Below are 27227 nucleotides of genomic sequence, written 5' to 3' on the forward strand. Positions count from 1 at the left end.
ATTTTTGGGGAAACATGGTATTTAGTCAGAATACAGTTGCATACTGTACAAAGTTGTTCCAGTGATCTTTTACAAGAATAGTAACTGATAATGTTATAATAGTTCAGTACACTAGAGCCTGTAATAGGACAGCCTAGCTGTCAACAGGGATGATGAGAAGACATTATCAGGTTATGCAGAAGAGCTCCTAATGTTAACCACACTAGAGCTGCTTCAGCAACCACTAAAAAATGGATAGTATCATCTTCAACACACTCCTGACCATCCAAAAAACAGTCTGGATTTATCTTTTCCTGCTCCAGTTTTAAAGTGATATCATTCAGCTTTTGCAGCATAAAATGTGGAATTATATCCAATGTACTGTTCACAGTTAATAGTAGGGATAGGGCTCTCTCCCTCTCACACTGGCCCCTGAGGCTGCTGCACGCATGTTCTCTATTCATCCTTGGTCAGAAATTTTCAGGGACACTTGCAAACAAGAATGGAAGATTGGGGCAAAGAGGTGTCTCTCCCACTTCTCTTCTCGCCAATCCTGCTAGCAGACCCTATTTTTGCCACATACCGTGAAACATAACTAATGACACAGGCTCAGTTTACAAAAAACATTGGACTGAAACACATGGTAGTTGGTTTGTATCTTAATGCATTGTACAGCAGTAGTCTTATCTTTTGCAGTTTATTACAATTCTTTTTTACACCATAGACTATTCTCTTTATTTTCATTTTCTAATTATATTTTATATTGGTTTTGAATGATTTTATTTATTCCAGTTGGAGTATTAATCATTTTTGTTTATTGTGGAGTGCCATTCAATGCTATTAAATTACTAAACAATTCCAATACCGTGTTTCCCCGAAAATAAGACCCTGTCTTATATTTTTTTGAACCCTGAAATAAGCGCTTGGCCTTATTGCCATGCACTCAAAAGCCCGATTGGGCTTATTATCAGGGGATGTCTTATGTTGGGGAAAATAGGATAGAGATAATAAATGAGGTAAATATTTATTGGCAGGATATATTTTATATATTCGGATCATTCCAGGTTCAATCGGTAGAATTTCAAATTAAAATTTGTATCTGCGTAAAAAAAAAGTGGAACTTAGAAAAGTGCCTGCCAGTTAAAAATTGGTACTATGAACTTGGTTATTAAGGCTATTTCCTATAGTTAATTTATTTATTTGTTAAGCAATTTATTAATTCTAATACCCATATTCAGTATGTTACTCAATGCACACTGTGGGCAGAATGTGGGGGGAAATTCTGATGCCATAGGATTATCTTCCAACCTGCTTAAAGTCTGTAGAGAGTCTCAGTCATCCAGGTCATGGCTGTCCCAAAGATGCTTTTTCAGGAGGCAGTTGGACTTGGTTTTTTCTTATTTTTTCTTTTGAAGACATTTCGCTTCTCATCCAAGAAGCTTCTTCAGCTCTGACAGCTTCTAACCTGCTTGTGGATCTGGAAGCTGCTTGTTTGCTTCTATGAAAAGTATAGATGGACTGTTTTTGATCTATTTGATCACCAGTCCTGTTAGTTTAAAAATATCAATATTATTGGAAATGGCTTTCAGTGATAGCGGAAAAGTATATTTTGCTTGCCCATGGCATCTTGTAAGTGTTTGCTTATAATAATGAACTTATTATAAAACTAGTTGCAGTAATGGATAGAAGCTCTGCACTGATATTATTCATAGTCTTCTGAACAAAGGCCAGCATGATTATGGCCAGATTGCTAGGGCAACAGAAAGATGTTTCATATATAAAACAACTACCGGTATTATGTACTAGCTTTTGAATCGGATAAAAATTATGACACAGAACTAGAATTTTAAACTCTTAAAACTTTTTTCTTCTTCTTTTTTTCTTTTTTTGCTATGCCCGGGATTCCAATAGCGCCTCGCCCTCGCCCTCCCCGCCGCCGAGCTAAGGAAAGGAGGAACGAGGGCGGAGTAGCCTGGCCTATTATCCTATAGAGAAACGGGAGCTGCGGTACAATTAAAGCAACCCTTCTACTGTTGCAGGCGCCAACGGTGCTGCTTTCGGAGAGTGCCATCCTTACCGTTGCAACCATCTCTCTCTCTCTCTCCCGTACCTCGGCGTTGTAATGTAAGGCGGGGCCGCGATTTGCTCGGCGCGTCTAGAAATGAACTTAGAAGAGCTATCGGTGTACTTGGAAAGTAGAGAAGGCCTGTTGGCCTCGGGGATAGGCTGGTCTCTGGTATTGTGCTTTGGAGCCGCGTATGTCTGCTATTATCTCAGGACGATCGCAAAGGTAAAGCTTTCTGTTCTCTCGCTCTGCAGTCGCCGTCTTTTAAAAGTGGTCCGGGAAAGCGGGCAAGGCCAAACGACTCTCGTCGCCAGGCTCTGACTCACTTCGAAAGAGAGAAAGTTACCCATAGTTAACGTTGTAAACCAGGCCCTGAGGGCAACAAACGGGTTTGGAGCTCGGCGTCTGAGAAAGCCAGGCGCTTTAGAAGAGAGAAAGCAAGGGGCGCTTTCCCCCTTCCACATTTTAAATGCACGAAATGAAAATCGGCTTGCTTTTTTGGTTTGTTTTCCCTGTGTAACTTGGTGCCTCGGTGGTTGCGCAGGATACACTGCAGAGGAACCCGGCGCCAGCTGGTGGAAAGGGGAGGGCAAACGACCACGCATGCAGAAAATCTAGGATAAGGATTGAAATAAATGGAATGCTTTGTCCTCTCTTACTACAGTATTAACACTTCGAAATAAGGCCCCTAATTCATTGGGCTCTTCTGCAAATACAATTCAGATCTTTGGGGGTGGCAACTCCCAGAATTTTAGCCAAAGGAAATGGCAGCAGCTTTATTCAGAGGACACCAGACAGGACAGCTTAAAAACTGTGTTTTTTTATCTGAGGTATAGCTTTCCTATTCCTATATAGCAAGCCAAAGGAATAAATTATTATTTGTAGTAATATTACCCTCTTTGTCACTTTCAGCTATTCTCAACTCTTTTGCTGGGCAAGGTGAATGGTTGTGTGAAGTCTTAAAGAAATCATGATCAAAAATATTTGATTTTGCTTAGCTTGCATTTTGTAAAAAAAAAAATGCTGTACCCAAATTATAATACTTCTTGGCAGCAAAACTATTATGTGGGAGAGAAATTCTGAAAAGTCAAGATGGCAGACACAACTATGCAATTGTAGCAGCTGCCATCTTTACCTTTTGATCCCTTCCACTCCAGCAAACGTCCCTCTAGTAAACAGAAAATAAGCTGATTTAAGACAATATTCCATTTTCTTCTAAAATTAAGTCTTGATCCAGATGATCCTGCCTATAACAGGAGCCAATTAAATGTTTCCAAGTAGCCCCTAAGGAAGGCATTAAGATCGTATCGCTCATCCCTAAGTGACTGTGGCTTCTCTGAGTCTAGAAGGTGTATATGATCATTATGATTGGTAGCTATTAATAGTTGGCCTTTATGTAAAACTTTTTGAATAAAAAAAATAATAATTGGCCTTTAAACTGGGTTTTTTCCCCCAACCCATCCTCCTGCAATCTAATTTTCTGTTAACCTTAAATATTAGGTAGCATTCCATGGTTCCTGAGCCAGGCAGTTTTTCACTGGCTAAGTTCACTGTATTCTGTGGGGACCTGTGTTTCGCAGATCAAGTAGATGTGGTTGGGCTGAGATCTTTGTCAAAATCCAAGCTGGATAAAAGAAGATGAAGCGGATTATCTGTCAGCATGCTCAAGAAAATTTGAGGTGTTGGACAGCTCCCTTTGAGTCTAGTTATTTGCAGTTGTCCCTGATTGACTGATTAATCTTCTCAGCATTTAATAAATGTGGGTGGCATACAGTTAAAAAGAAACCCATTACAATAAAAGAGAAAGAGAAGGTGATTACCTGCAGGCCAGTGTAGCCAGCACATTCAAGACATTCCCTCAGAAGGCACATATTTCCCAGTACAGTATCCTGGAAAGAACAGGGTAGCTAGAGCATATTTAAAAGCAGGATCAGAACTACTTTAAAGTCTTATCCCATCCCCACTACCCTCAGGCACTGGAATAAGTATTCAGCCTTATCACTTGGTTGATGCAGGGTTGAGATACAAACTTGGGTATCATCAACATATTAATGATACTGATCCTGTGGTGATGAACGACCTTACCCACTGGCTTCAAGCAAATGTTAAACAAGAGAGACAAATTGTGGGCCTCAGGCTCAGTCTTTCCACACTGGAAAAACACCATGACTGATGGCATGAAATGTCAAGGGGTACCAAGACCATAGGGTTGCTCCCATCTCAGCCCTGCTAGAGGTCATCAATAAGTATATTTATTTATTTATTTATTTTATTTGTCACAACAGTATATATAAGCATAAGCATGAAATAACTATATGATATATAAGCATATATATAAGCATAAGTATAAAAAAACTATATGAATTGGATACAATCAAAGGGGACACTGCAATCAAGATTGGAGTGGTTCACATTAAGTTTAAATCTATTGTGTGCTCGTGTAATGTTGTGATTGAAGCTGAAATAGTCTTCAGCAGGAAGGACATTGTTACAGATTATTCTATGAGTTAAACTCGGGTCATATCGAAGGCGGCGGAGTTCTAAATTTTCTAAACCCAGTATTTCTAGTCTGGTGGCATAAGGTATTTTGTTGTATTCAGAGGAGTGGAGAACTCTTCTTGTAAAATATTTTTGGACACGCTCAATTGCATTAATGTCCAAAATGAGGTATGGGTTCCAGACAGGCGAGCTGTATTCAAGAATTGGTCTACAAATGTTTTATATGCTCTGGTTAGTAGTGTAATGTTTCTGTAGAAAGTAGAAAGAAGCTTGAAACCTGACTGAAAGGAGTCAAATAATCTGCTTCCTCCAAGGCTCTCTGAAGTTGCACTCTAGTTACGTCAACATTGCTGCAAAAAATTGCATTAAAATTACAAAAGGATAATGTGGAAAGCATCTGGATTCTTAGGTAGGTTAACAGGATTTGCACTGTGACTCAGATTACAAGCACACATACTGGAAGAGCAAGGGTTTTTTTTAAAACCCCTTGCTGAATTATTGTCTTGAGTAAAATGTCTCCTTTGTCTTCTGCAATGTAGGGGAAAATGGAGTGAATCATTATTAAGACTTTGCTTATGTGTCCACAGATGTCAGTAACAGTCCTGCATGCAAGAAAATAAAGGAGAAGATACTGAAATTCTTCCCTTAGAAAAACAGTCTGCGACTTAACTTACTATAAATCTTTCTCTGCATATTACACATTCCTAGGGTTAAGGATCTTGGCATTTTTGCAATTTCTAATTCCTTTCTTCTATGTGCCTGGTGCAGCCTTGGATATGTAAGAATCATGTAAGAGAGTACATTAAGATATTTTACAATACCCCCAGTTACCATATTCTGTTAAACTCTCTCTCTCTCTCTCACACACACACACACACACACACAATTGTCCTATGTACATGGAACCTAAATAATGGTACATTCTTGGAAAAATGTGTACATCTGTTATGTGCATAATTGCTTTACTTGCTGTACTATTCTGTTTTTTGAGCCTGTTGAGCTTTGTAGACCTGGATTCCTTGTCTGCAAGTTTAAAAATGTTTTGGTATTGGGCATAAGGGACTTAATCCAAACTGCATCCTTACAGGCAATTATTTTTGAAATTTGCAAAATGTTACCCTGCTTTGCTCCTGTTTCTTTCAATGGGGACTTCAGCAAATTTAACAATATTGCACTTCTGATTTGTTATTCTCAGTGCATCTCAGATGTACTTCAATGTGCCTCCCTGTAAACTTTTTCTCCTTCCTAAATGTCTTTCTAGAAACCTCAGCTGATAACTGGCAATGAGAACTTGTGCCAATTTCTGCAGGACCAATGTCCGGTGTTGACAGAAATATACTATCCCACTGTATGGTGCTGGGAAGGCCATTTGCAAACACTTCTACGCCCTTTCATTACATCTAAACCAAATGTGCAGTATAGGAAGTAAGTGCTGTTTTCTTTCCTACACAGCTGTTCCTTCAAGAAACTATAGCAGTTATGGCTAACCTTTTCGGGACTAAGTGCCCAAAGCGTGCGTGTGTGCATATGAATGCGCACCTATGCGCCCAAACCCCCAAAATGCAATGCATGCATGGGCCCTGTGCATGCGCCCCTGTGCATGCATGCGCAACTCCTGCATGCGCTCTGCACATGTGCACGTGGCCCCCGCACACACCCCAGGCCCCCACACATGCGTGCTCAGTCTCCACATGCGCCCTGCCCCTGTGTATGCATGCGTGCATGCCCTGTACATGCATGGCAGAGACCTGAAGACCAGCTGACTGGCGGGAGGCACGTGTGCATGTGGAACTGAACTGGGGCAACGGCTTGCGTGGCATCAGAGAGGGCGCTGCATGCAACCTCTGGGATGTGTGCCATAGGTTCACCATTCCGGAACTATAGGAATGTCCATTCTATATATAACCAAGTGTATGCTTAAATCTTTCTTCCTTTCCTTCCGTCTCTCCATCCATCTTTCTTTCTTTCTTTCATCTGGACTGACTTTCAGTACTTATCTGTCACATGTTCTACAAATGTGTAGAGAGGTGAGCAGAGGCACTCCATAGATCTCTGCACCTTTGCCAGAAGATAAATTTGGAATCTGTACTTTTAGTTGACTGCACATAAACGTCTACATCAAATAAAAACCTTAGTGTACAGATATACAGCAATATTTTTTTTTTGAGGGGGGTGGAATTGGTAAGAGTGAGCCAATGCAAATGCAGAAGTTCTTTCACAGCATATTCTTGGAACATTTGAAGAATCACTTCTGTGCTTTTAGAAGAGAAGAGTAATATTTTAGAATGCAAAATACCAGGCTATGGAATTTTTTCTAAAGGTGGATTTAACTTCAGCCCAGATATTATATCGACTTGCATTATATTTTAAAACTTCTTTGAATGAACATGAATAAGAACAAATAAAGTTAACTCTACTTCCATTAACAATGTCATGTTGTTAAAAATGGTATTTATGAAAAGTCAATTTAGGAACAAATTTGTTACCATGCCTAGCTACCGTTCTCTTTCTACTTCATAAAATTCCTTTCCATTGCTTTTTAAATGGAAATCATTTACTGCAGGAGCTTTCAATGTTTAGTCACATGTCTGTTCAATGCCTCTTATATACAAGTGAATTGATGTAACTTAATTAACAATCTCAAGAGCTTCAAAAGTTGTCATGTGCTATTTCCAGATGGGGAGATTAACACGTAAAGTAATAAAATGGGCGTATGGGCATTGGGATAAGAAAATTCTATGATTTAAGCACTTTGGTTCCATGACTCTCCACAGGAACTGGGGATAGTGATGGTGTGGTTAATTTCCTCTTATTGCAGGAAATGGAAAGAAAAAAATGAGGGCTTCTTCCCTCCCCCTCTATGCTTGCTCTGCCCTGCCAGTTAAACCCCACCAGTGTTGCTTGCATCAAATGGTTTATTTAACAATAAATTACCCAAAATGAATGTTGATGGGATCAGTGCCATTGTTATTTTGCTCCTTGTTAAAATATGGAAGCTTTGGTTTAGTTTCATTTGTAAAAAAAATCATATGTAATATATTGAGTAAGTTGCTTTACAAACCACCTAACTAAATAAATATATCTGGAGAAGAGTTATAACCATAACACCACTTTAAAAAAACAACTACTGCCTTTAAAGAACTTTTTCAAAACTCTATTTTTTTAAACATTCTACTATGAAAAAAACAGTTGAGTACAACAATCTTTTGTTATGTTCTAGTTTGGTCACCATTGTCAACCCACCGTTTCATTCAAAGAAATGCATGCATTTGTGAGTGAGTTGATTCAGGAAATAAAACACTTTCCCTTCCCGGCATTCAGTACAAAAATGTTAAAGTACAAGTGTCACATTCTCAGAGTCACGTTGCCATCACGTGATGTATTACGATGTTTTTCCCCCTTCATGGAGCTGGGGTGGCTGTGGCCTTCATGTGATGCATCTGGCCCATGGGCCGCCAGTTTGATACCCCTGTGTTGAAGGAAGAGCTCTCCCACCTGTTTTGCTCAACATGGATGCATCTTTCAGCCCTTCCCTCTGGCTATTAATTACTGGTCACTTAATTGGAAGGCAGGCCTCTACTTTTTCTTTCCCCTGCACATCTCCTTAAAGCAGGCCATGCTATCTCTTACAGGACCAAAGGCCACGCCTGATATTTAGAGGATATGGGTAGTCCTTGACTTACAACAGTTCACTTAGTGACTGTTCAAAGTTACAATGGCACTGAAAAAAGTGACTTATGACCATCTTTCACACTTATGACTGTTGCAGCATCTCCATGGTCACATGATTCACATTCAGATACTTGACAACTGACTCACATATATGACGGTTGCAGTGTCCTGGGGTCATGTGATCACCTTTTGCAACCTTCTGGCAAGCAAGATTCACTTAACAACCGCAGTGATTCATTTAATAAATGTGACAAGAAAAGTCGTAAAATGGGGCAAAACTCATTTAACAAATTTCTCACTTTGCAACATAAATTTTGGGCTGAATTGTGGTCGTACGTTGAGGACTACTTGTATTCCAGAAGCTGTATTTAATTATTTCCCTTTATGTGAGAAGCTTCTTTTCTGTCACTTTACAAATGCAAAGACATGGCAACTTTTGGAGCAAATCTGGGAACTGACTGAGGGGGCTCATGTGCACTCTTACATTGAATAGGGGCCTGGTTTTACAATGCATTTCTGTAAAGCTTTTTAATGTTGTTGTTGTTGTTTTTCTCAGTGAACTTATTACAGCTACAGATGGAGGACAGATTTCCCTGGACTGGTTTGATAATGACAATAGCATACAGTACCTTGATTCCAGCACCAGACCTACTATCCTGTTGCTGCCTGGCCTCACAGGAACAAGCAAGGAATCATATATTCTTCATATGATTCAACAGAGCAAAACACTGGGATACAGGTATAATAATTTGCCCTTGACATTTCTGTCATCATCCTGTTCATGCAATGGAAACTCTGATTGTCTATAATAGATGCAAGGAATTGGAGAAAATTTCTACCCCTGATTATGCTTTTAAATGCATGATAAACCCACAAATGTTTATGGGCCCCTTTGGAAAAGGTCCCCGGCAGTGATGACACAAAATAGCAAATTCAGCTTCAGGAGAACTAGGCCTCATCAGAGACCCTGTTCAATGTAGAGGTACAAGGGTAGAAGTGGTGAAATATGTTACAAATAAAATTAAATAAAGGGCTAATGAGCCAAACAAATAGGAAACCGGCATTTCCATAGAATCTTGGAAATTGAATGAGACTCCTTGGGTTTCATTATGAAAGGCCATCTTGTCCTCAAGCCCTTTAAAATTTTAAAATAAAAGGCCACATCCTACTTATACATTTTTCCATATCCATCTCTTGTCCCTAAGTGTTCTTGTAAAGGTGCTACATCTGTAAACTCCTTAGAAGCAATTCCCATAAAGTTCTCTGGAGTATGAATCCTGAGGATATAAAAAAAGCAAACCTAGTCAGCAATCCTGATAAACCATGCTGTATCAACTGAGATTAGTTGCAGAACATGATAGCTTGCCATCATACATGGTGTTGGATGAGAAAATCGTTTTGCATCTCTTTGATTAGGGCTACTGTATCTGGACAATAAGAATTTTAACACTCTCATCTAGTAATTATATGGATTTTTGCAACCCAGATCTTAGAGCACTAATGTTAGAGCCCTCCTCTAATATTTATTCTGACAGGACAGATATAACAGGACTCATTCAAAAACAAAACAAAAAAACTAACATGCATGTAAAATAGCCATGGGATATCTACAACTGCTTTTTTGTGTTGTTTACAGTCCTTAAAAAAGTTCTTATGGAACTTCATACCTATAGTTTGCTCCCATTCCTCTGCATGGAAATCTGCTTGCGTTCCATCATCCTAATTCAAAGCATGGATTACTTGCATGTTTGTGAAGGAATGTCATATCTGCTTTAACAGACAAGAAACTTTTTTTTAATAAATATCCTCGGGCAGGAGACTTTTGATAAAATAGATTTTCCCTGCCTCAATGTGACTTCCCCAAGAATCTGTCAGGCCCAACCCAACAGCATTGGGTTCTGGAAGAATGGAGGCGCTCCCAATAGAATGGTAGGTGGAAGCCAGCCACAGGCAAATTGTCTCCTGGCATGGTAGCAGGGTGGTTGCTTTGCGTCTGCCTTGGATAGGTGTGGTTTTCAAATCTACCCATAAACTAATTCAACTGTGCATTAGCCAGTGCACAATTCATAGGGTTTTCAGCTGAGCCAGTCCAACCAAAGGCTAACACAGGCCCATGTTAGCTAAAGGGAGGATCAAACTAATGAAGTCATTGTCCTAAATCAGTTTTTACTGAGTATTGAATATTGCTGTTTTATGAAATAATAGAAAATGCTTGTAACTCAGGTTTTAGATTTTGGCAGTGATTTGCTCTCCAAAGATTGTTTCAATTTAGTTTCTGAACCTTTCGTTACCAGACTAGGTAACACAATCAGCAGGATTTTCTCGTGCTATTCCTCTTTTTAGCTTATAAATATCTCGTGTGCCAGTGTGGCACTGCTGATAATGTTACCAAGTCTGGTAACAAAATGTTCAGAAATTATATTGAAACTGCTGTTTTATTTCCAGATCATTTTGTCACGTCAATAAACTTCATCTTGTAAAGTTTTTTCTTCCTCCATGCCATTTTGCAGGAATCCATCTGCAATGTTATTTAGAGCTGTGTGCAGGGGATCTTCAAACTGTATTAGCCCAGAGTCAAATCCTAGGTTTTTCAGCAGTTGAATTCTTATCTTATAAATCTCACCACAAGTCCATGTATTTCTTCAGTGTATTTTATTCTTATTCTAAGTTTCCTCTCATCTATAAACCAATGACTCTTGGGGGCCCTTCACCCTCATTCTGCTTATCAGCCAGCTTCTTACCATACTTCTAATGCCTCCTTCCTGCCCCCACCCTTCCCAGCAAAACAGCTATAGGTTTGCAAGACCTTTTCATGTATTGTCTCCATCCAAACCCTCATTGCCTACAATTGGGGTTAGGGCTGGCCATCTGAACTCCACTCTTGCCTCTTCCCTTCCACCTCCTGGCCTAAAATGCTCATCCCTTCATCTTTCTTAAGGACCTGCTTTGCTTTTGCCTATGAGGGTGATTCCAACTTTGTTCCCTAGCAGTGTTTTCGAGAGACTTAAAGATTATAGCCTGCTGCAAACATCAACTGGATTGCTTCCATACAAAAACATTGTGATTGTTTGGGATTCAGACATACTGAAAGGCAGAGAGAGATATAAATTAACAGCAGCAAGCAAATTAAAAAGAGAAAGACAAAATGACATGGCATTCTGGGTGCAAAGACTGTTACTATTCTCAGTCTGAAGCCCCCTTGCACCATGGAATTGATCTTTTGTTAGTGAAGAGGCACTTGCCACCCTTACTCCACTATAGGTATTACACTATAACATAAACACTGCATTTTTCAGTGAAAGTTGAAAGTATCTCATCACCTTCATCAAAATTGGCTGCAGCATGTGCACCAGTGACAAACATGTTAATGAGGAAGTCGGCTATTCCCTTCCTCCCAATCCAGATTCTCAGCCTTCTTCCTGTTCTTTATATGGCTACAGATGATTTAGTTTGGGCTACAGGAAAATTTTTTGGCAAATTCAGAAAACGTACATCTGTGGAAAATACATGTTTTTATTTCTTGTTTTGAATCTTTTGGTAAATCAAAAAATACCAATTTAAACAGCTTTCAGATATGTGGCTCTTCACTTCCAAGAATATTCAAATGAACAGTTCTGGTAAACAGTGCTCTTTGTTTGTCTTTTAAAGGTGTGTGGTTTTTAACTATCGAGGAATTGCTGGTGAAAATCTCTTGGTAAGAATTGTTCTTAAATAAAGTAAGAACATTGAGCAAATGTAATGTAGTGAGCATAACTGAAAGAATGTAACAATTCTTTACCTGTTGAAAAACTTAATTCCTTGGTGGTTATTCTAATTTTATTTTTATTTATACAATTTTGAAACCACCCATCTCCCTCAGAGGGACTCTGGGTAGTATACAAAATTGAAAAAAATGACGTATGATTAAGAAATCAATGTTAAAAGTGAATTAACAAGTGGGAGGAGAATGTTCAGGGCATTAATCATCCCCACAGCTGTGTGTTCTTCTCTGAGCCTTAAGCAAGGCCTCAGTGTTTTCACACGAGTGAAAGGCCAGGAAAGGAAGAGCCTACCTCATCTTTTGTGGGGGACAATGTTCCAGAGAATGGGGGCAATGGCAGAGAAGGCACTCTTCCTGGACACCGCCAGTTGGAATTCTTTAGCTCAGGGGTCTCCAACCTTGGCAACTTTAAGACTTGTGGACTTCAACTCCCAGAATACCTCAGCCAGAATTCTGGGAGAATTCTGGGAGTTGAAGTCCAAAAGTCTTAAAGTTGTCAAGGTTGGAGACCCCTGCTTTAGCTGATGGGGTCTGCAGCATTTCTTCCCTGGCTGACTGATGTAGTGGGATGAAGACAGTTCGATGGGTAGACGAGCCCATGCGATGTAGAACTTTAAAGGTCATAACCAACACACTGAATTGGACCAGGAAGTAAACTAGCACCCAATTTAGCTTGCATAGAAAAGTGTTACACGCATCATTCTTTGGGCAGCCAGGATTGTACCAGTTGAAGCTTCCAGATACTTTTAAAGGATAGCCCTGTGTAGAGCATATTGCAATAGTCCAAATGGGAGATGACCAGGGTATGAGTGACCGAGCAGAGAGCCTCCCTATCTAAAAATATAGTACAAAATAGGAAGAAAAATAGTGCCATTGAAATAACAAATTGCATTACTTAAAACATGAAGGGTGAAGATGTGATTAACTGTATTACTAAAGAGAATACAGTTAAAATGTGAAAGGTGAAGAAATGAGTAAGTGACAAATTTATCATCACACCCATACAGAACATTGCCAAATTTGGAGACAACAATTCTGGTTTCCAAGTTTGTGAATTAAATTGAAGCACTAATTCCATTTAATACTGTGTTCCTTAAGCATTCCCAGAAAAAAGGCAAAAATTTCTCCTCACATATACTGCATTCCTTTAGGCTGCATCTGCTAATGCTAATGTGTAATATAAAATGTAAGATCTGGTAATTGTCAAAATACGGGGCAGAAGAAAACAATGGTGAAATAGGATTGGCATCGAGGACTAGCATTTTCAGCCAGTTGCCAAGCTTTAAATGAATTAAGGGAACTCTCCATTCTCTCTGCCTTTGCTGATGTTTCCACTTGGTTGCTTACTTCCTTAGAAGAAAAGGGCAGAAGGCAACAGATTAATTATTTATCCAAGAAACGGCAACTGCTCCTTCAGGGCAATGGGATGGAAAGCCCAGGCTCCATGTCACCCAGAGTACTGTACTTTAGATTTCGATTTATCTTCCTAAATTAGAGTTGTAGGAGTTTCCATTGCAGACTTGAAAATTTTCAGTTTTCATGAATGCATCTCATTATATTGTTTGAAAATTTTAATTTATAGCATGCAAGACAAAATTCAGCATCTGAATCTCCTCCAAAAATTGCCTGAATACTATGGCCGATATTATTTAATCTTCAATGTAGTAGATAGGAAGCTTATTAAATGCATGGGGAGCAATCATATGACCTATATTTAAGTTTCGTACAATTTAAATGCAATCAGTGAGAGCCAGTTTAGTCTAGTGGTTAAGGCATTAGGCTAGACACTTTGAATTCTAGCCCCTCTGGATGACCTTGGGCCAGTCACTTCCTCTCAGCCCTAGACAAGTGGCAATGGCAGACCACTTCTGAAAAACCTTGCCAAGAATACTGCAGGGCTAGCAGAACGATGTAAAAACCCATGATATCCAAAGCCCAATGAATTGCTCTCACATCAGTTCTCTGAGCATTTAGTTTTGCAGCACACCAACCACTACATAAATGTATGCTTTTAAAAATATAGGTCGGGTGGAAGCCTAGCAAATGCTAAAATGATAGTGTAAGTATAGGTAGGCTTTGATTTAGGACCTCTAGAGCCCAAAATTTCTGTTGTTAAATGAAACAGTTGTTAAGTGAGTTTTGCCTCATTGTCTTGTCAGTTGTTAAGTGAATCACTGCAATTGTTAAGTTAGTAACACGTTGTAAAGTGAATCTGACTTCTTCACTGACTTTGTCAGAAGGCCACAAAAGGTGATCACATGACACCAGGACTCTGCAATCATCATAAATATGAGCCAATTGCCAAGTGTTGATCAAGTGATGAGGATGTTGCAATGGTTGTATTAAAAATGATCACGAGTCACTTTTTTCAGTGCCATTATAACTTCGAACAGTTGCTAAACGAAAGGTAATAAGTCAAGGACTACCTGTACAGTGCATCACATTAGAAACTGCAGGTCTAACTTCAGATAAACGTGTTTGGATAAGTCTCCATCCAAATATGTAATACATGAGAGTTAGGGCAGCAATTTTTATTGAAAGAGGCATTTTTTTAATAATGTGAATTATGACAGTTTTAAGATGAAAATTAAGTTGAGTCATCCCTAAAAATTAATTAGGAATCATATGTGAAGTTTTTCACCGAAATTAGGTCCATTCCAATTTCTTGCTCCTGATCTAAAACATCAGTAAAGATTTTAGAGATAGCCATGCGCAGAGAATAATTAGCCAGCCTGGAAATTGTAGAATTTCGCATATATCACAGTTATCAGATGCCTTGTCTCTGGAAATGACTATAGGGGGTAAAGCAAACTTCAGTTGATGAAAAGCTTAGCCAGTTAAAGTTTATTTACAATCATACTTCAAAATATGGTGTACTGCAGTTGCTTGAAGGAATAGAGAGAGAGAGATACAAGTTTGGGAAAATATAATAATAGAATTATAGATCATCCAGGCAGAATTAAATTACTCAGCAGTCAGTTATCAACTTCAGGCCTTCTCATAGCAATTATAATCAATGTAAATGGGGTAACTTCTGCTAACAACAATCAAACATTCCTACAAAGAGGTATATCTAGGTGATAGATAAAACTTTATTGTGATCCGTGATCAGTAAAACAAATCTGTTTATTTTGTGTTCTTTACATTTGATTTGTAAATTCATTTGTCCATACATTTTACTGTATATATCTATGTTTGTACAGGTAGTCCTTGACTTACAACAGTTCACTTAGTGACTGTTTGAAGTTACAGCGGCACTGAAGAAGGTGACTTAACAATCATTTTTCACACGACCGTTGCCACATCCCCATTGTCATGTGATCAAAATTCAGACACTTGGGAACTGTCTCATATTCATGAACATTGCAGTTTCGTGTGATCACCTTTTGTGACCTTCTGACAAGCAAAGTCAATGGGAAAACCAGAGTCACTTAACAACTGGCAAGAAAAGTCATAAAATGGAGCAAAATTCACTTAAATGTTTCACTTAGCAACAAAAATGTTGGGCTCAATTGTGGTTATATGTCAAGGACTACCTATCTATACTTTCATTCATTTCTATATTCATTATTCAATATTCATTATTTCATTGTGAAATAAGTTTATCCCATCATCAGTTAACAGAGATGCTGTATCTATATAATTCCTTTGTGTATTGCACAAAATCTAGCACAGAACTTCAGTGCAAACCATGTTCTCTTTGGATATTGGTCTTCTACTGCAAGTTAGATAATATGCCCCACATCTTTCTGACACCTGAGCTAGTAGACAATACTTTCACAGTGTAAAGTACACCTCTATAATACAAACAACTCAGCAATGTACTAATGACCATTTGAAGTTCATCATCTCCACATGGACACCATTGATCACAGCAAGGCACTCTCCTTAAACTTTGTTCAGAAGGAACGATGCGATTATATTTAAGCGAGGTCATATGAAGGCTCTTCTCTGACTTGTATCTATGAAAATTATATGTGTTGCTGCTATGAGTATGATCAGAGTGTATATTCCTGCTTGGCAGTGAATTCTGCATAATTTAAACATCAACCTCTTAATTTATTGTTTAATTATCTCTTAACTTCTATATATCTAGAGTAGGGGTGTTAAACTTGCGGCCCACTGGCCGGATGCATCACACTCTGGCCATGCCCATCCCCATTTTAGCAAAGGAGAAAAAAGTCGCCATACATCATATGACGACAATGTGACCCTGCAAGTTTGACATCCTTGATCTAGAGGGATGATAGTTCATAAATCCAAATCAACAGAGTTTGAGTTTTTCCTGTACTACTTTGCTCCAGGATAATTGGTAATTAGTTATCCAACAATACCAGTGGCGTTAGCTCAGATGGGGAAAACATTCATGTCAGTAATTTAAAATGTTAAGCCAGGTTTGTGTTTTATTAATATGTGAAACTAGTGTATACATTGAGTAGCTTTACATGTTTAGTTTGATAACTTCGAAGTATTTATAATGCATTATTTTCAGTCATTGGATTTTTTGTCTCTTTTGAGATAAAAATATACAGTGATAGACCAAGTATTTTTTTTAAATTGTATCTCAGAAGCAAAAATCTATTTTAACTGGATTTTGAAATTATTATATATGTTAACATTAAAATTTCGTTCTAAAGTAGAGGCATTTATAACCTATGAATATGCAGAATTTAATGCATAATTACATACTGTCAGATTGAGCTTGAAAAAATAGGGCAGATATTACAGTTAAGAATCCATAAGCGAACAGATGCAATATCCCTTTTTTAAAAAAATAGTTCCTGTTAAATTATAAATAATGCTTAAGGAAGACTTTGCACAATTACTTTAGGAGGGTACTTTAAATGGAGCTGAATATAGATTATTCCTTTACAAAACAGTATAATTAATCTATAATTTTACAGCAATTCTATTTGCCATTTATAGATAGCCATTTCAGATAGGGATGTTGGATGACATTAAAAGACAAGTAATTTGCTCAATTACCAATTACTAATGAACTAAAATTCATGTTTTTGAACTGACTCAAGATACAAACTGATTATATAGTTTATTCTCCTTTAGGCTCACCTCCACCGATCAAACTGTTTCTTCCTCTGAAATTTTTAGTACTAAATACCTTTCATTTTCATTCATTTATATGCCTCTGTCTCTACCTTCCTTAACTCCTTCCTTTTAGTCCTCCATCTCTCTTCTTCCCCAGGTCAAATCACATCATAATAAAGCATAACAAAATACTTAAGATAAACAGCTCTAGTACCAAATTTCCCAACTTCAGTTCTACCTCTTGCAGAGTTTAGTTATTGCACTGACTTTAAAATATCACTACGTTAACTTATAGCTATTTGCTGAAAATTGTATTTCAAATTTCAGCTCAGCCTGGATTTGTAGCTTAAGGTGTCCATAAAGGACTGAACTGTCCTCTGGGCCTCGCAGGTGTTTCTACTTTGATTTAATTGCTACCTTGTAAAATAAATGATACATAAATACATCAGAGAGTGTAAAAGATATCCAGCTGGTTCAGGAATTGTTTCTGACAGTTCAGTCCTTCAGCTTTCTAATTGAAAAATAGAGAAACTCATTCCAGTTTGTTTTATGAGTTGATTTTATATTGAGTTAATGAGCATGCAGCATTTTGAACCTTCAAATAAAAGCTCATTAGATAGATATTAAGCATTGTATTATGCTTTAGTAGGTTATAAAATTAAATGTGGCAAACTCATTTACAAAGCAAGTAGGGTAGATCTGGGCTGCTTCAAGTGAAAGCCTCGATCATCTATGAAAGGAGTATCATATTTAGAAATCTCGTCTGTCCTAGAGTAAGATAACTATAGGGCAGGCCTTTCCATTGTATTTGGGCATTTGTGCCTTGTTAGTAATCACTGTATCTGACATATATATCTACAACTGGATTAAGTTGCAAATTACAAAGTAAATGATATACATGCATTTTTTGAACAACTACACTGATTAGGCTCAGATTATATATTAGATTATGTATTAAGCTAATTTCGAACAAATAACACTTTGGATGATTCTTGAATCTAAGCCTTCTTGAATAACCAAGATTAGATATATTTATATTTATTAGCACATAATTGACAGAAATTTACTAATGGCAGAAGATTTATTTTTCATATTTCTTATCCTATAGTTATCTAGAAGTTTGAGGGAATCCTTGAGAGCAGCCCAGGAGGCAGCAGAGGGAATGCAGGGAAAGGGAAGAATCAGCAAAAATGTATCTGTGGAATGACAACCTTCAACCTTTTAAAATGTCATTAGAGCTACCATATATCAATATACTGCATGTATTGCACTCTATAGCATCCTGCTTTGCTTCAGTCTTATTTAAAGTTAATATAAATGATGAGTGTACTGTTTCTCATTTTGGGGCTCTTTGTAGACACCAAGAACATACTGTGCTGCTAATACAGAGGATCTGGAAACAATTATTGATTATATACATAAGTTATATGCGTCAGCTGCATTGATGGCAGCAGGTGTTTCTATGGGAGGGTAAGTATTTTTGTAATGGAAATCCCAAAATTGTAGATGTATAATATTGGGGAATAACTTGATTCTGAAGAAAGCTATTCCTCCACACTCACTACAAGCTTAGTGACATCTTATGACAAGCATATAAAAGCTCATTAGATAAATATAAAGAATTGTTTTATCACATTCTTTCCCTCAGATGAACACTATATAAGCTGACCAAAGGAAGTCACAAAAATCTTCATGAGCAATTTCCATTGGTGGAATCAAATTCTAAAGCACAATTTAATGAAACTCAAATTTGAACATGTTGATACTCTACTGTTATTTCAGTCTTGCTAACAGAGCAAACATACTGAAAAATGCCTAGATTGGGTCCTTTTTAGAAACAGCATAGAATGGTGTGGCAGATATACCAGCCTTTCAATATATGATAAGATTTCTGGATCCAACTTATTGATTCAATGCAACCTTTTGAATTCAAAATTTGAAAACTTGCATCATCATAATCAATGAACGATACTCAAATATTAGCACTGCATCTAACACAATTGGCATTGTTCACCATTGAATCTGTGTCATAGGTTACAAAAGGTAGTGCAAATATTCAGGATAGATACAAATACTTTGTGAGGTAATTTTTTTTCAGACTTCTGTTTCTCTCCTGTTTATAGCATGCTTCTTTTAAACTATTTGGGCAAAACTGGGAAAAAAACACCATTAAAAGCAGCTGCAGTTTTTTCAGCAGGATGGAATGCTTTTGAATCTGCAGATTCACTGGAAAAACCAGTAAATTGGCTTCTTTTTAATTATTATTTAACCAGCTGTCTAAAGTCTTCAGTTACTAGGTAAGTGAAAGTCACGTACATTTTGGGGGGAAAATGTTATGTTAGTATGGAATTCAATTCCAGTGAAAAATATGTTGTGTAAAGAATCGACTTCACCTTAGATCATCCTGCCTACACTCTTAGATTGGTGTCTATTGTCCTATCCATGTAGAACATTATGTTGGAAGTCAGGGAGAAAAAGTCCTTTCTGATAGAAGTCCAAGATTGTCTGAATTTAGTACTATAGACATCCTGGATAAGCTTAATCTCTGCAGGTTCTCTAAACTTCTGTTGTTGCTTTTACTTTAAAGGATTTTATTAGCTTTATATGTGTATAATATATTTTACCTATGGTAATCCAGTGATTATTACTTAGAATAGCATTGCTGCCCAATGTGTTTAAAGTTCCTAGAGAAGTATTAATCAAAGAGGTTCATAAAGGTTCTCATTCAGATGAGAACCCTTTCCAGGTAAATATATAAGAATTTGATTTATTTCCTTACGTACCAGAAATGGCTTCCAAATATAATTTAAGGTTGATTGATTATATAATGTCAACATCTAGCAATGACATGGCTAGATTTTCTCTGTGATCCACTTCCTCAACATGGTCCTTCAGGTCTTCCAAGAATGTATACCATCACTGCTGGAATTTAGTCCACCCACCATGCTGCTGGTCATCCTATTCTTTTTATTTCCATCCTTCCCAGCATCAGAGCCTTATACAAGATAGATAGATAGATAGATAGATAGATAGATAGATAGATAGATAGATAGATAGACAGACAGACAGACAGACAGACAGACAGACAGACAGACAGACAATATATGTATACACTGAAAAATTGTATGCATTCTGATCTGCTACAGTAATATCTGATTCCAACCTCAATTCAGAAATGAATTCTTTAGGTGACCTTAGTTAAGCCATCACTTCAGCTTTTGCCTTAACATGCAGATGTTAAGATTCTGAAGATTAGTGATTTTCTCATCATCGTTTCCCTAGCAAAAGGAACCGAGGAAGGAAGAACCAGTTTTAGTCTCATAACCTTTTTCTCAAATTTTTAATTATCAAAATATAAAATACAAAGAAAAATGAAAATAGGGGGAAAATAGGGGAGGAAAAAGTGTAGGGGAAAGGGGAAAGAAAAACACTGACTTCTGACTCTCTTTAGTGCAGTAGAATAATACAACATACAGACTCAACTCTTGACTTTTACATAATATATACTGGCCAGTTCTATAACAGCAAACCTATCTAATAAGCAAAACCCAAACACAAAGTTTTATTTTTTTCCATCAGTCACAAAGTCCAGAAATGAGTTTTAGTCTCTTAACTGAATATCTTATTCTTCATGCTATGGGAGAGATCAAAACTTTTACCATTAATATTATTTCTCTGAAACGTTCCGGGATCTTCAATATTGCAATAACGCTGCTGCCCACCAGAATTTCAATAAATAATATTTATAGTGTGGTATAGGATGGAGATTGAGCTATTGATTGTTGAACTGACATACATGGGTACCATTTTATGGCATGGAGCACAATATGTTTCAGGGATCCAGTGATTACATCCTCAAGTTGAATTGAACCAACGTTATAAATTTTCAGTCACTATAATTTTATGTCTGTGGGGGCTCCCACCCTATGGAACGAACTTCCCCCTGGACTTCGGCAACTGCCGGACCTTCAGACTTTCCGCCGAGAGCTGAAGACCTATTTGTTTGTTCGCGCAGGACTGGCATAGGATTTTAATAGGATTTTAATTAGTTTTAATGTTTTAACATTTTAAAATTTGGGGTTTTATTCTAAATGTTTTAATTTGGCCATTTGTATAATAAGTTTTTAAATTATGGTTTTATGTGTATACTGTTGTTGTTTCTTATTATGGCTGTAAACCGCCCTGAGTCCTTCGGGAGAAGGGCGGTATAAAAATTTAATAAATAAATAAATAAATAAATAAAATGTCTTCATACACAACTTATCGATGATTTATTTACTAAATTAGCATTTTTCTTGAATTCGTTGGTCACAATTGCTGGGACTTGAACCACAAGCTAGACAATCACTATGTTGAATAGAACATTGTGCAAATTCAGATTTATTTGACAGCTTTTAATTTGGTTTCTGTATTTTTTTTTAGACATCGGCAAGTATTTGATAAGCTATTTAACATGAATCTTGTAATGAAGGTATGAGTGAATCATTTGTTTCTAAACTTTATTTTTTATTAATGCAGATGTAAGTTCATAATTTGAATTCCATGTTTCAGGCTAAGACTATTAGGGAATTTGACAAACAGTTTACCACAGTCATGTTTGGCTATCCTTCAATTGAAGCTTACTATGAAGATGCCAGTCCATGTCATAAACTGAAGAAAATTGGAATTCCAGTGTTGTGCTTAAATTCTCTGGATGACGCATTCTCACCAAATCATGGCAAGTTTTATTTTTTGTTCTCTTAGGATGATGCCCTTGATCAATCTTGAATTGATCTCGAATTGACTGTCCTTAGAAATAAATTTGCATTGTATAATTTAAACATCTTTACAGAGTAAGGCAGCAATGCAATAGGACACGGATGTACCAACACAAAGATTGCCAATTTTTTTTCAATTAAAAGTATTTTATAAACTATAGTTTATAGCCTTATTTAAAAAAGAGAGGTTTTATGTAATAGTTTATAGCCTTACTTAAAAAGAGGGATTTGATATAACTTCTTGGAATCCGGTTTTTGAGCCAGATGCAAAGTAGCCAATTATCATTCCTAATTTCTAGTCTTGTAATCCAAAAGAATGTTTACATATTATATATTTTTAAATATATCATTATTTATGTACTTGCAAATAATTTTATGAGAGTATTAAAATATTCTTTTTCTTTCCCTGCTACCCTGTTTTATTTCTTCAGCTATACCAGTGGAAATTGCAAAACAAAATACTAATATAGCTTTGATCCTTACTTCCTATGGAGGCCATATTGGTTTTCTGGAAGGACTGTGGCCAAGAAAGTGCACGTATATGGACAGAATCTTCAAACAATTTGTTCAAGCTGTGTTTGAGCATGGAAGAAAAATTATTAGTCTCTAGCAATTTATCCAAATGATGGTTGCAGTGCAGTGTCAGAGTAATTAACCTTAATGCACATACTTAATACTTAATCAACCAGAAAATCCATGATTCAGAGCAACATATAATTTTGCTTAAATATTTTTGCAGTATTGTTTTTGTCTCATATGCCTTTTAAAATATAATTAAAAGCACTTATAAAATTGCACTTATCTAAAATAGATATTACTCAGGTGTTTTAATTTCAATAATTCAAATGTAGGAATCAGACATTTGATTACTTGTTCTAATGCACTTTATGTTCACAAATATTTGAGAGCACAGGAACAGCTTCTATGTGGGCTCAGGCAATGGCTAGGAAATGCTAAATACATGTTTTAAAAAGTAATAAAAATAAGAGTTCAAGAAGCCATAGATTGTAGCAGTTATTGATTTTTGCATCTGTTGCACAATTATATTGTCAACTCTATGTTTAAATCTTTAAGTTGTTGTTCTAGGTGTCTTATTTTTAAAATTGTTATTAAATTATAACATTTATATTTATACCAGGTATTTTATCTTAAAATGCAGAACAGAAATAAACTGCTTTTTTAAAAAAAACGAGTGAATTCTTACTTTTATAATTTTTGCATTTAAGGCTTACATTGTTTTGTGTGATCGTGATGGGTAAAATATGATTTATATGAAGACAATTTAGCATTTCTTTGAATAAGAGTTGACAGGAACATGGCAGTACTGTAATCAGTTTGACTCCCACTGGATTTTTTCCAGTTCTCAGTCCTTATAGAATAGAATAGAATAGAATTTTTATTGGCCAAGTGTGATTGGACACACAAGGAATTTGTCTTGGTGCATATGCTCTCAGTGTACATAAAAGAAAAGATACGTTCATCAAGGTACAACATTTACAACACATATTTATATTTGGGACTTTAGAATTAACTACAAAATATTTTCAACATCTTCAGGAAAAAGAAGAAGTGATTCTTTACAATTTTAGGAGGTCATTGAAACTGACTACAGTTGCTTCCTCCCAAAATGTTTTTATAATGTTTAGTGGGTAAAGCATATGGTACTGAACAGCCATCTCAGAATTAAAGGGGGAGTTAACTCTAGTTGGCATTGGATGAATTAAGATTTCTCTACCTATTTCCATCTTTCCCTCATTGATCATTCTAAAAAAATCTTGAAACTGTTCAAAACCTGGTTCTATTATCAGCTTTTCCATTGTAAAAGACAAAACATTGGTGAGGATGAAAACTGAATGTATGTTGTAAAATCAAGCAGGGATTTGGAGTTATGATTTCCTAAGGTGAATCATAAATTCATAATAAGAAAAAAATCTGAAGCAGGTTATCTGAAAGGCTTCAAGAAGGAATATTTTAAAATACTGTAGTCATAACTACATTCCATTCCCTGAGTTTCATTTCTGAACTTCCTCCTAAAATAAACATATTTGTTATATGCAATACAACACTCTCTTATTTACATTTATTCATTCAAATGCATACACAACATACTTACCTTACTCAGAAGTGTAGTTGAAATCTGAGTTTTGTCAGTGAAAGAGTTGAGTTTAAACTACAATGAGAGTTTATTATGGACTGGGGGAAAATCCATCGGTAATGTCCAAAAGCAGTATTACAGTAAATCACAAATTCAAATTTCTCAGAATTGTCAGGTAACATATATTAGAGGAACTTTATCAAAAAATTCTATAAGAAATATTCTTAATTGCTTATTTTTTCCTTCAAGGAGTTAACCATACTTTTACCAATTAGTATTGGACAAGTTATCTTCCAAGTCCAAGTAGTTATTTTGCAACCCCAAGGAAGTGACCTGCTGTGCTCTTTTTTGCAGCTTGTTTTCAAGAGAAGTGTCTTTGACTTTGAGCTCAACTCCTGCTGATTTCATGCACCTCCCCCCCCCATTTTCTTTGTAGCTCTCTAATTTCCTGGCGAGTGTCTTTCCCATCTGAAACCAGATCTGACCTCAGTTTGCTTTTTTGAGATCATTTACCAAGATTCATAAAAACTGGTACTATACTGTATATTTTTAATCTTTCAAGTTACGTTTTATCCTATTTAGCTTGTAGATAGAACTATTACATTCCACTTTTGATAGTAACATTGTCCAATGTATCCCATACATTGTAAGCTTTCATTTTTATTGTTATCACGTTCATTTTTATCATTCTCTTTCCATGTAACTTGATTGCTCCCAGCGTATTTTACAGATGATGCATCCTTGCTCTTTAGCAGCACTTTCATTACTGCTTCATCCAGCCCCTTTGACTCATATTCATCAGAGGCTCACAAAGATTACTGGCATTGGGTAACCTTTATCTCTATTGGAGCATGGTGGTGTGTTTGTGTGTGTGAAAAGCTAATGACTAGTATTAATAGCCTTAAGTGGAACCAGTTTCCCAAATGCCATTCCTTAATACAGCCCAAATGGCACAATATAAGGTACATAAGAGGAAGTATCATTTTTTCAGAGGATTCTTAAAAACAGACTAGTAGACCTGGACTAAAAATCTGGAATGTTATATTACATCGTATTATATTACATATTCATGACCGTATTTTCATGGAAAAAATAAAGTACAGACCTGGAAAAGGAGCAAATTTGAAGCTTTCATAAGGATAATTTAACTGTTTATTTTCCTCTAGAAAGGAAAATTCAAAAGCAAGACAGGAAAAACTTTACAAAAAAGCATATTCTAATAAAAATATTTAAGTTCAAATTGTACAGAAGGAGCCCATGGATAATGAAAGCAATTTTTAACCTACCCTGCTAGCTTCTTCACTGACTACTTTTGGGAAGCTGGCAGGGAGGTCATAAATGGTGATACCATGATTGCATCCATCATAAGTGTGAGCCAGTTGCCAAGCACCCAAATTGGGATCATATTGGGGCGAAGGATTGTTTCCTAGCCTATAGTTGTCCGCCCCTGACTTTTGATCATTGAAGGGTGAAGGTTTTCCCGGCCTGCATTCGCCTTCTCTGCCTGGTTTCATCTTTCCGAGCTGGCCCCCTGCCACGTTGGGACCTGTGGCCTTTTGGAGCCAGTAGCTGGCTGTGGACAGGTCTTGGCCTTACCAGCCCGCAGCCCGCTCTTGGAATATTTAACGGGGGGGCGGTATGACAGGCTTCGGTGGAGAAATTGACAACTGACATCGATGGTGGGGACTGTGATGTCTTCCATTTTGTATCCCATGTGTTTCTGGACTGGACTATGGACAGACTGATAGTAATTTCTACTTTATTAAGATCTTTTTGTAGGAACTTTATTCATAGGTTTACCATGGAGGCTATCGGTCTATCTGTCCTGGCTTTATCATCTTTATTATTTGGTTCCAGTTTTTATTTGTCCTCCTTGCAACTGGACATCCATTGGAGGTTCCATCTTCTGCTAACGTCCTACCACCTGGGATTTTGCCATCTTAGCATCCTTCACTGATTCATACTTATCTATGCGTTATGCTGCACATGAACTCTTGCGCCTGCGAGGTGCCCCCGCCTCGCAGGAATGGCCCGCTTCGTTACCGAGGGCCGGCCTCAATGACGGGTCTTGGGACCCACAGAGGTGGCATGTGAAGAGGAAGAGCCTTTGGGGTTTTTTAGATAGGGCATTTTTAAGGGGTGGGAGGGAAAGGGCGGGTGTTGGGGGAAACCCGTCGGGTGGGGGTCCAGTTCCTGCGTATGCTCGTGGCGGTAAGTTAATGGGTCCGAGGGTCATGAGGGGAGTTTGTGTTCCATCTGTAGAGGGTGGTCCTATTTCCACGGTAAGGGGGAGGGGCAGATATGGCGGGAGTGGGGGCTCATATCATTTTATGGGGGGGCGCGCTCGATGCTTGCAGGCGATCGCGCGCCCCGAGCCCTCAGACTCCTCCCGTTCCCTGGATGGTCATGACCCTCAGAGCCCGGGCCTTCGGCTGATGCTGTGCAACGCACGGTCCGTGGCCAATAAGGCCCCCCTAATTTATGACCTTATTCAGGGGGGTGCCGCAGACTTTATGAGCGTTACGGACACCTGGTTGGGCGCAGAAGGGGGCGTGCCCCTTGTTCAAATGTGCCCGCCGGGTTTCCGAGCATTCCATCAGCCAAGGGCCCAGGGCAGGGGTGGAGGGGTGGCGGTTGTGATTAGAGAGAGTCTGGAGCCGAGGGAGACCACTGTACCTCAGATTGCCGGGTGTGAATCCCTCTTTGTGAGGTGGGGTCATAGATGTCAGATGGGCTTGTTTGTCATGTACCTGGCTCCTTGCGGCGTGGCAGCAGCCCTGCCCGAGCTCCTGGAGGTGCTGTCTGGAGTGGCGGTGGAGACCCCCAGACTTATTGTCATGGGGGACTTTAACTTGCCATCGACCGGCCTGTCATCTTCAGCTGCTCGGGAGTTCACGGCTTCCATGACAGCCTTGGACCTGACTCAAGTAGTTGATGGCCCTACTCACAGTGGGGGTGGCACTCTGGATTTGATTTTCATCTCTGGTCAGTGGTTGAAGGATCTGGACTTGAGGGATTTAGTCATTGACCCTTTGTCAGATCACTTCCTCCTTCGCCTAGACTTTCTGACCGCCACTCAACACCGCAGGGAGACAGAACCAATACGTTGGTTCCGTCCCAGGCGCCTGATGGACCCGGAGAGGTTCCAGACGGAGCTTGGGCCGTTTCCTGAGGGTCTGGCTCACGGCACGGCCGAGGAACTTGTCGTGGCTTGGGAACGAGCCGCGGCGGGGGCCTTGGACCGTGTCGTGCCTTTGTGGCCTCTGACCCGGCGTAGGTCTCAACCAGCTCCCTGGTACACAGAGGACCTGAGGGAGATGAAACGCCGGAGAAGACGCCTAGAGAGTTCCTGGA

At 38.1% G+C, this 27227-nt stretch overlaps 1 protein-coding gene across 2 annotated transcripts; it reads left to right on the forward strand.

The window, feature by feature from the left end:
- The first annotated feature begins 1218 nt into the window (after positions 1-1218).
- On the forward strand, positions 1219-22954 carry ABHD3 (abhydrolase domain containing 3, phospholipase). Of its 2 annotated transcripts, none has more exons than XM_058174352.1 (9): positions 1219-2269; positions 5805-5968; positions 8772-8954; positions 11864-11909; positions 18379-18491; positions 19145-19318; positions 21444-21492; positions 21573-21738; positions 22210-22954. In XM_058174352.1, the coding sequence occupies exons 1-9, from the start codon at positions 2141-2143 to the stop codon at positions 22386-22388; spliced, it is 1203 nt and encodes a 400-aa protein (XP_058030335.1). In that variant the 5' UTR covers positions 1219-2140; the 3' UTR covers positions 22389-22954. The 2 variants fall into 2 exon arrangements, with proteins under 2 accessions (XP_058030335.1, XP_058030336.1); XM_058174353.1 differs by lacking the exon at positions 1219-2269 and adding an exon at positions 5136-5332.
- The last annotated feature ends 4273 nt before the right edge of the window (positions 22955-27227 follow it).

Source organism: Ahaetulla prasina, chromosome 3 (genome assembly GCF_028640845.1).
Source record: "Ahaetulla prasina isolate Xishuangbanna chromosome 3, ASM2864084v1, whole genome shotgun sequence".
NCBI lineage: Eukaryota > Metazoa > Chordata > Lepidosauria > Squamata > Colubridae > Ahaetulla > Ahaetulla prasina.

Bases quoted from the DNA above. Each gene is read 5' to 3' on its own strand.
- ABHD3 (XM_058174352.1), top strand. From the start codon at position 2,141: ATGAACTTAGAAGAGCTATCGGTGTACTTGGAAAGTAGAGAAGGCCTG. The intron at 2,270-5,804 runs GTAAAGCTTTCT...ATGTCTTTCTAG, and splicing joins ATCTCAGGACGATCGCAAAG to AAACCTCAGCTGATAACTGG. The intron at 19,319-21,443 runs GTAAGTGAAAGT...ATTTTTTTTTAG, and splicing joins CTAAAGTCTTCAGTTACTAG to ACATCGGCAAGTATTTGATA.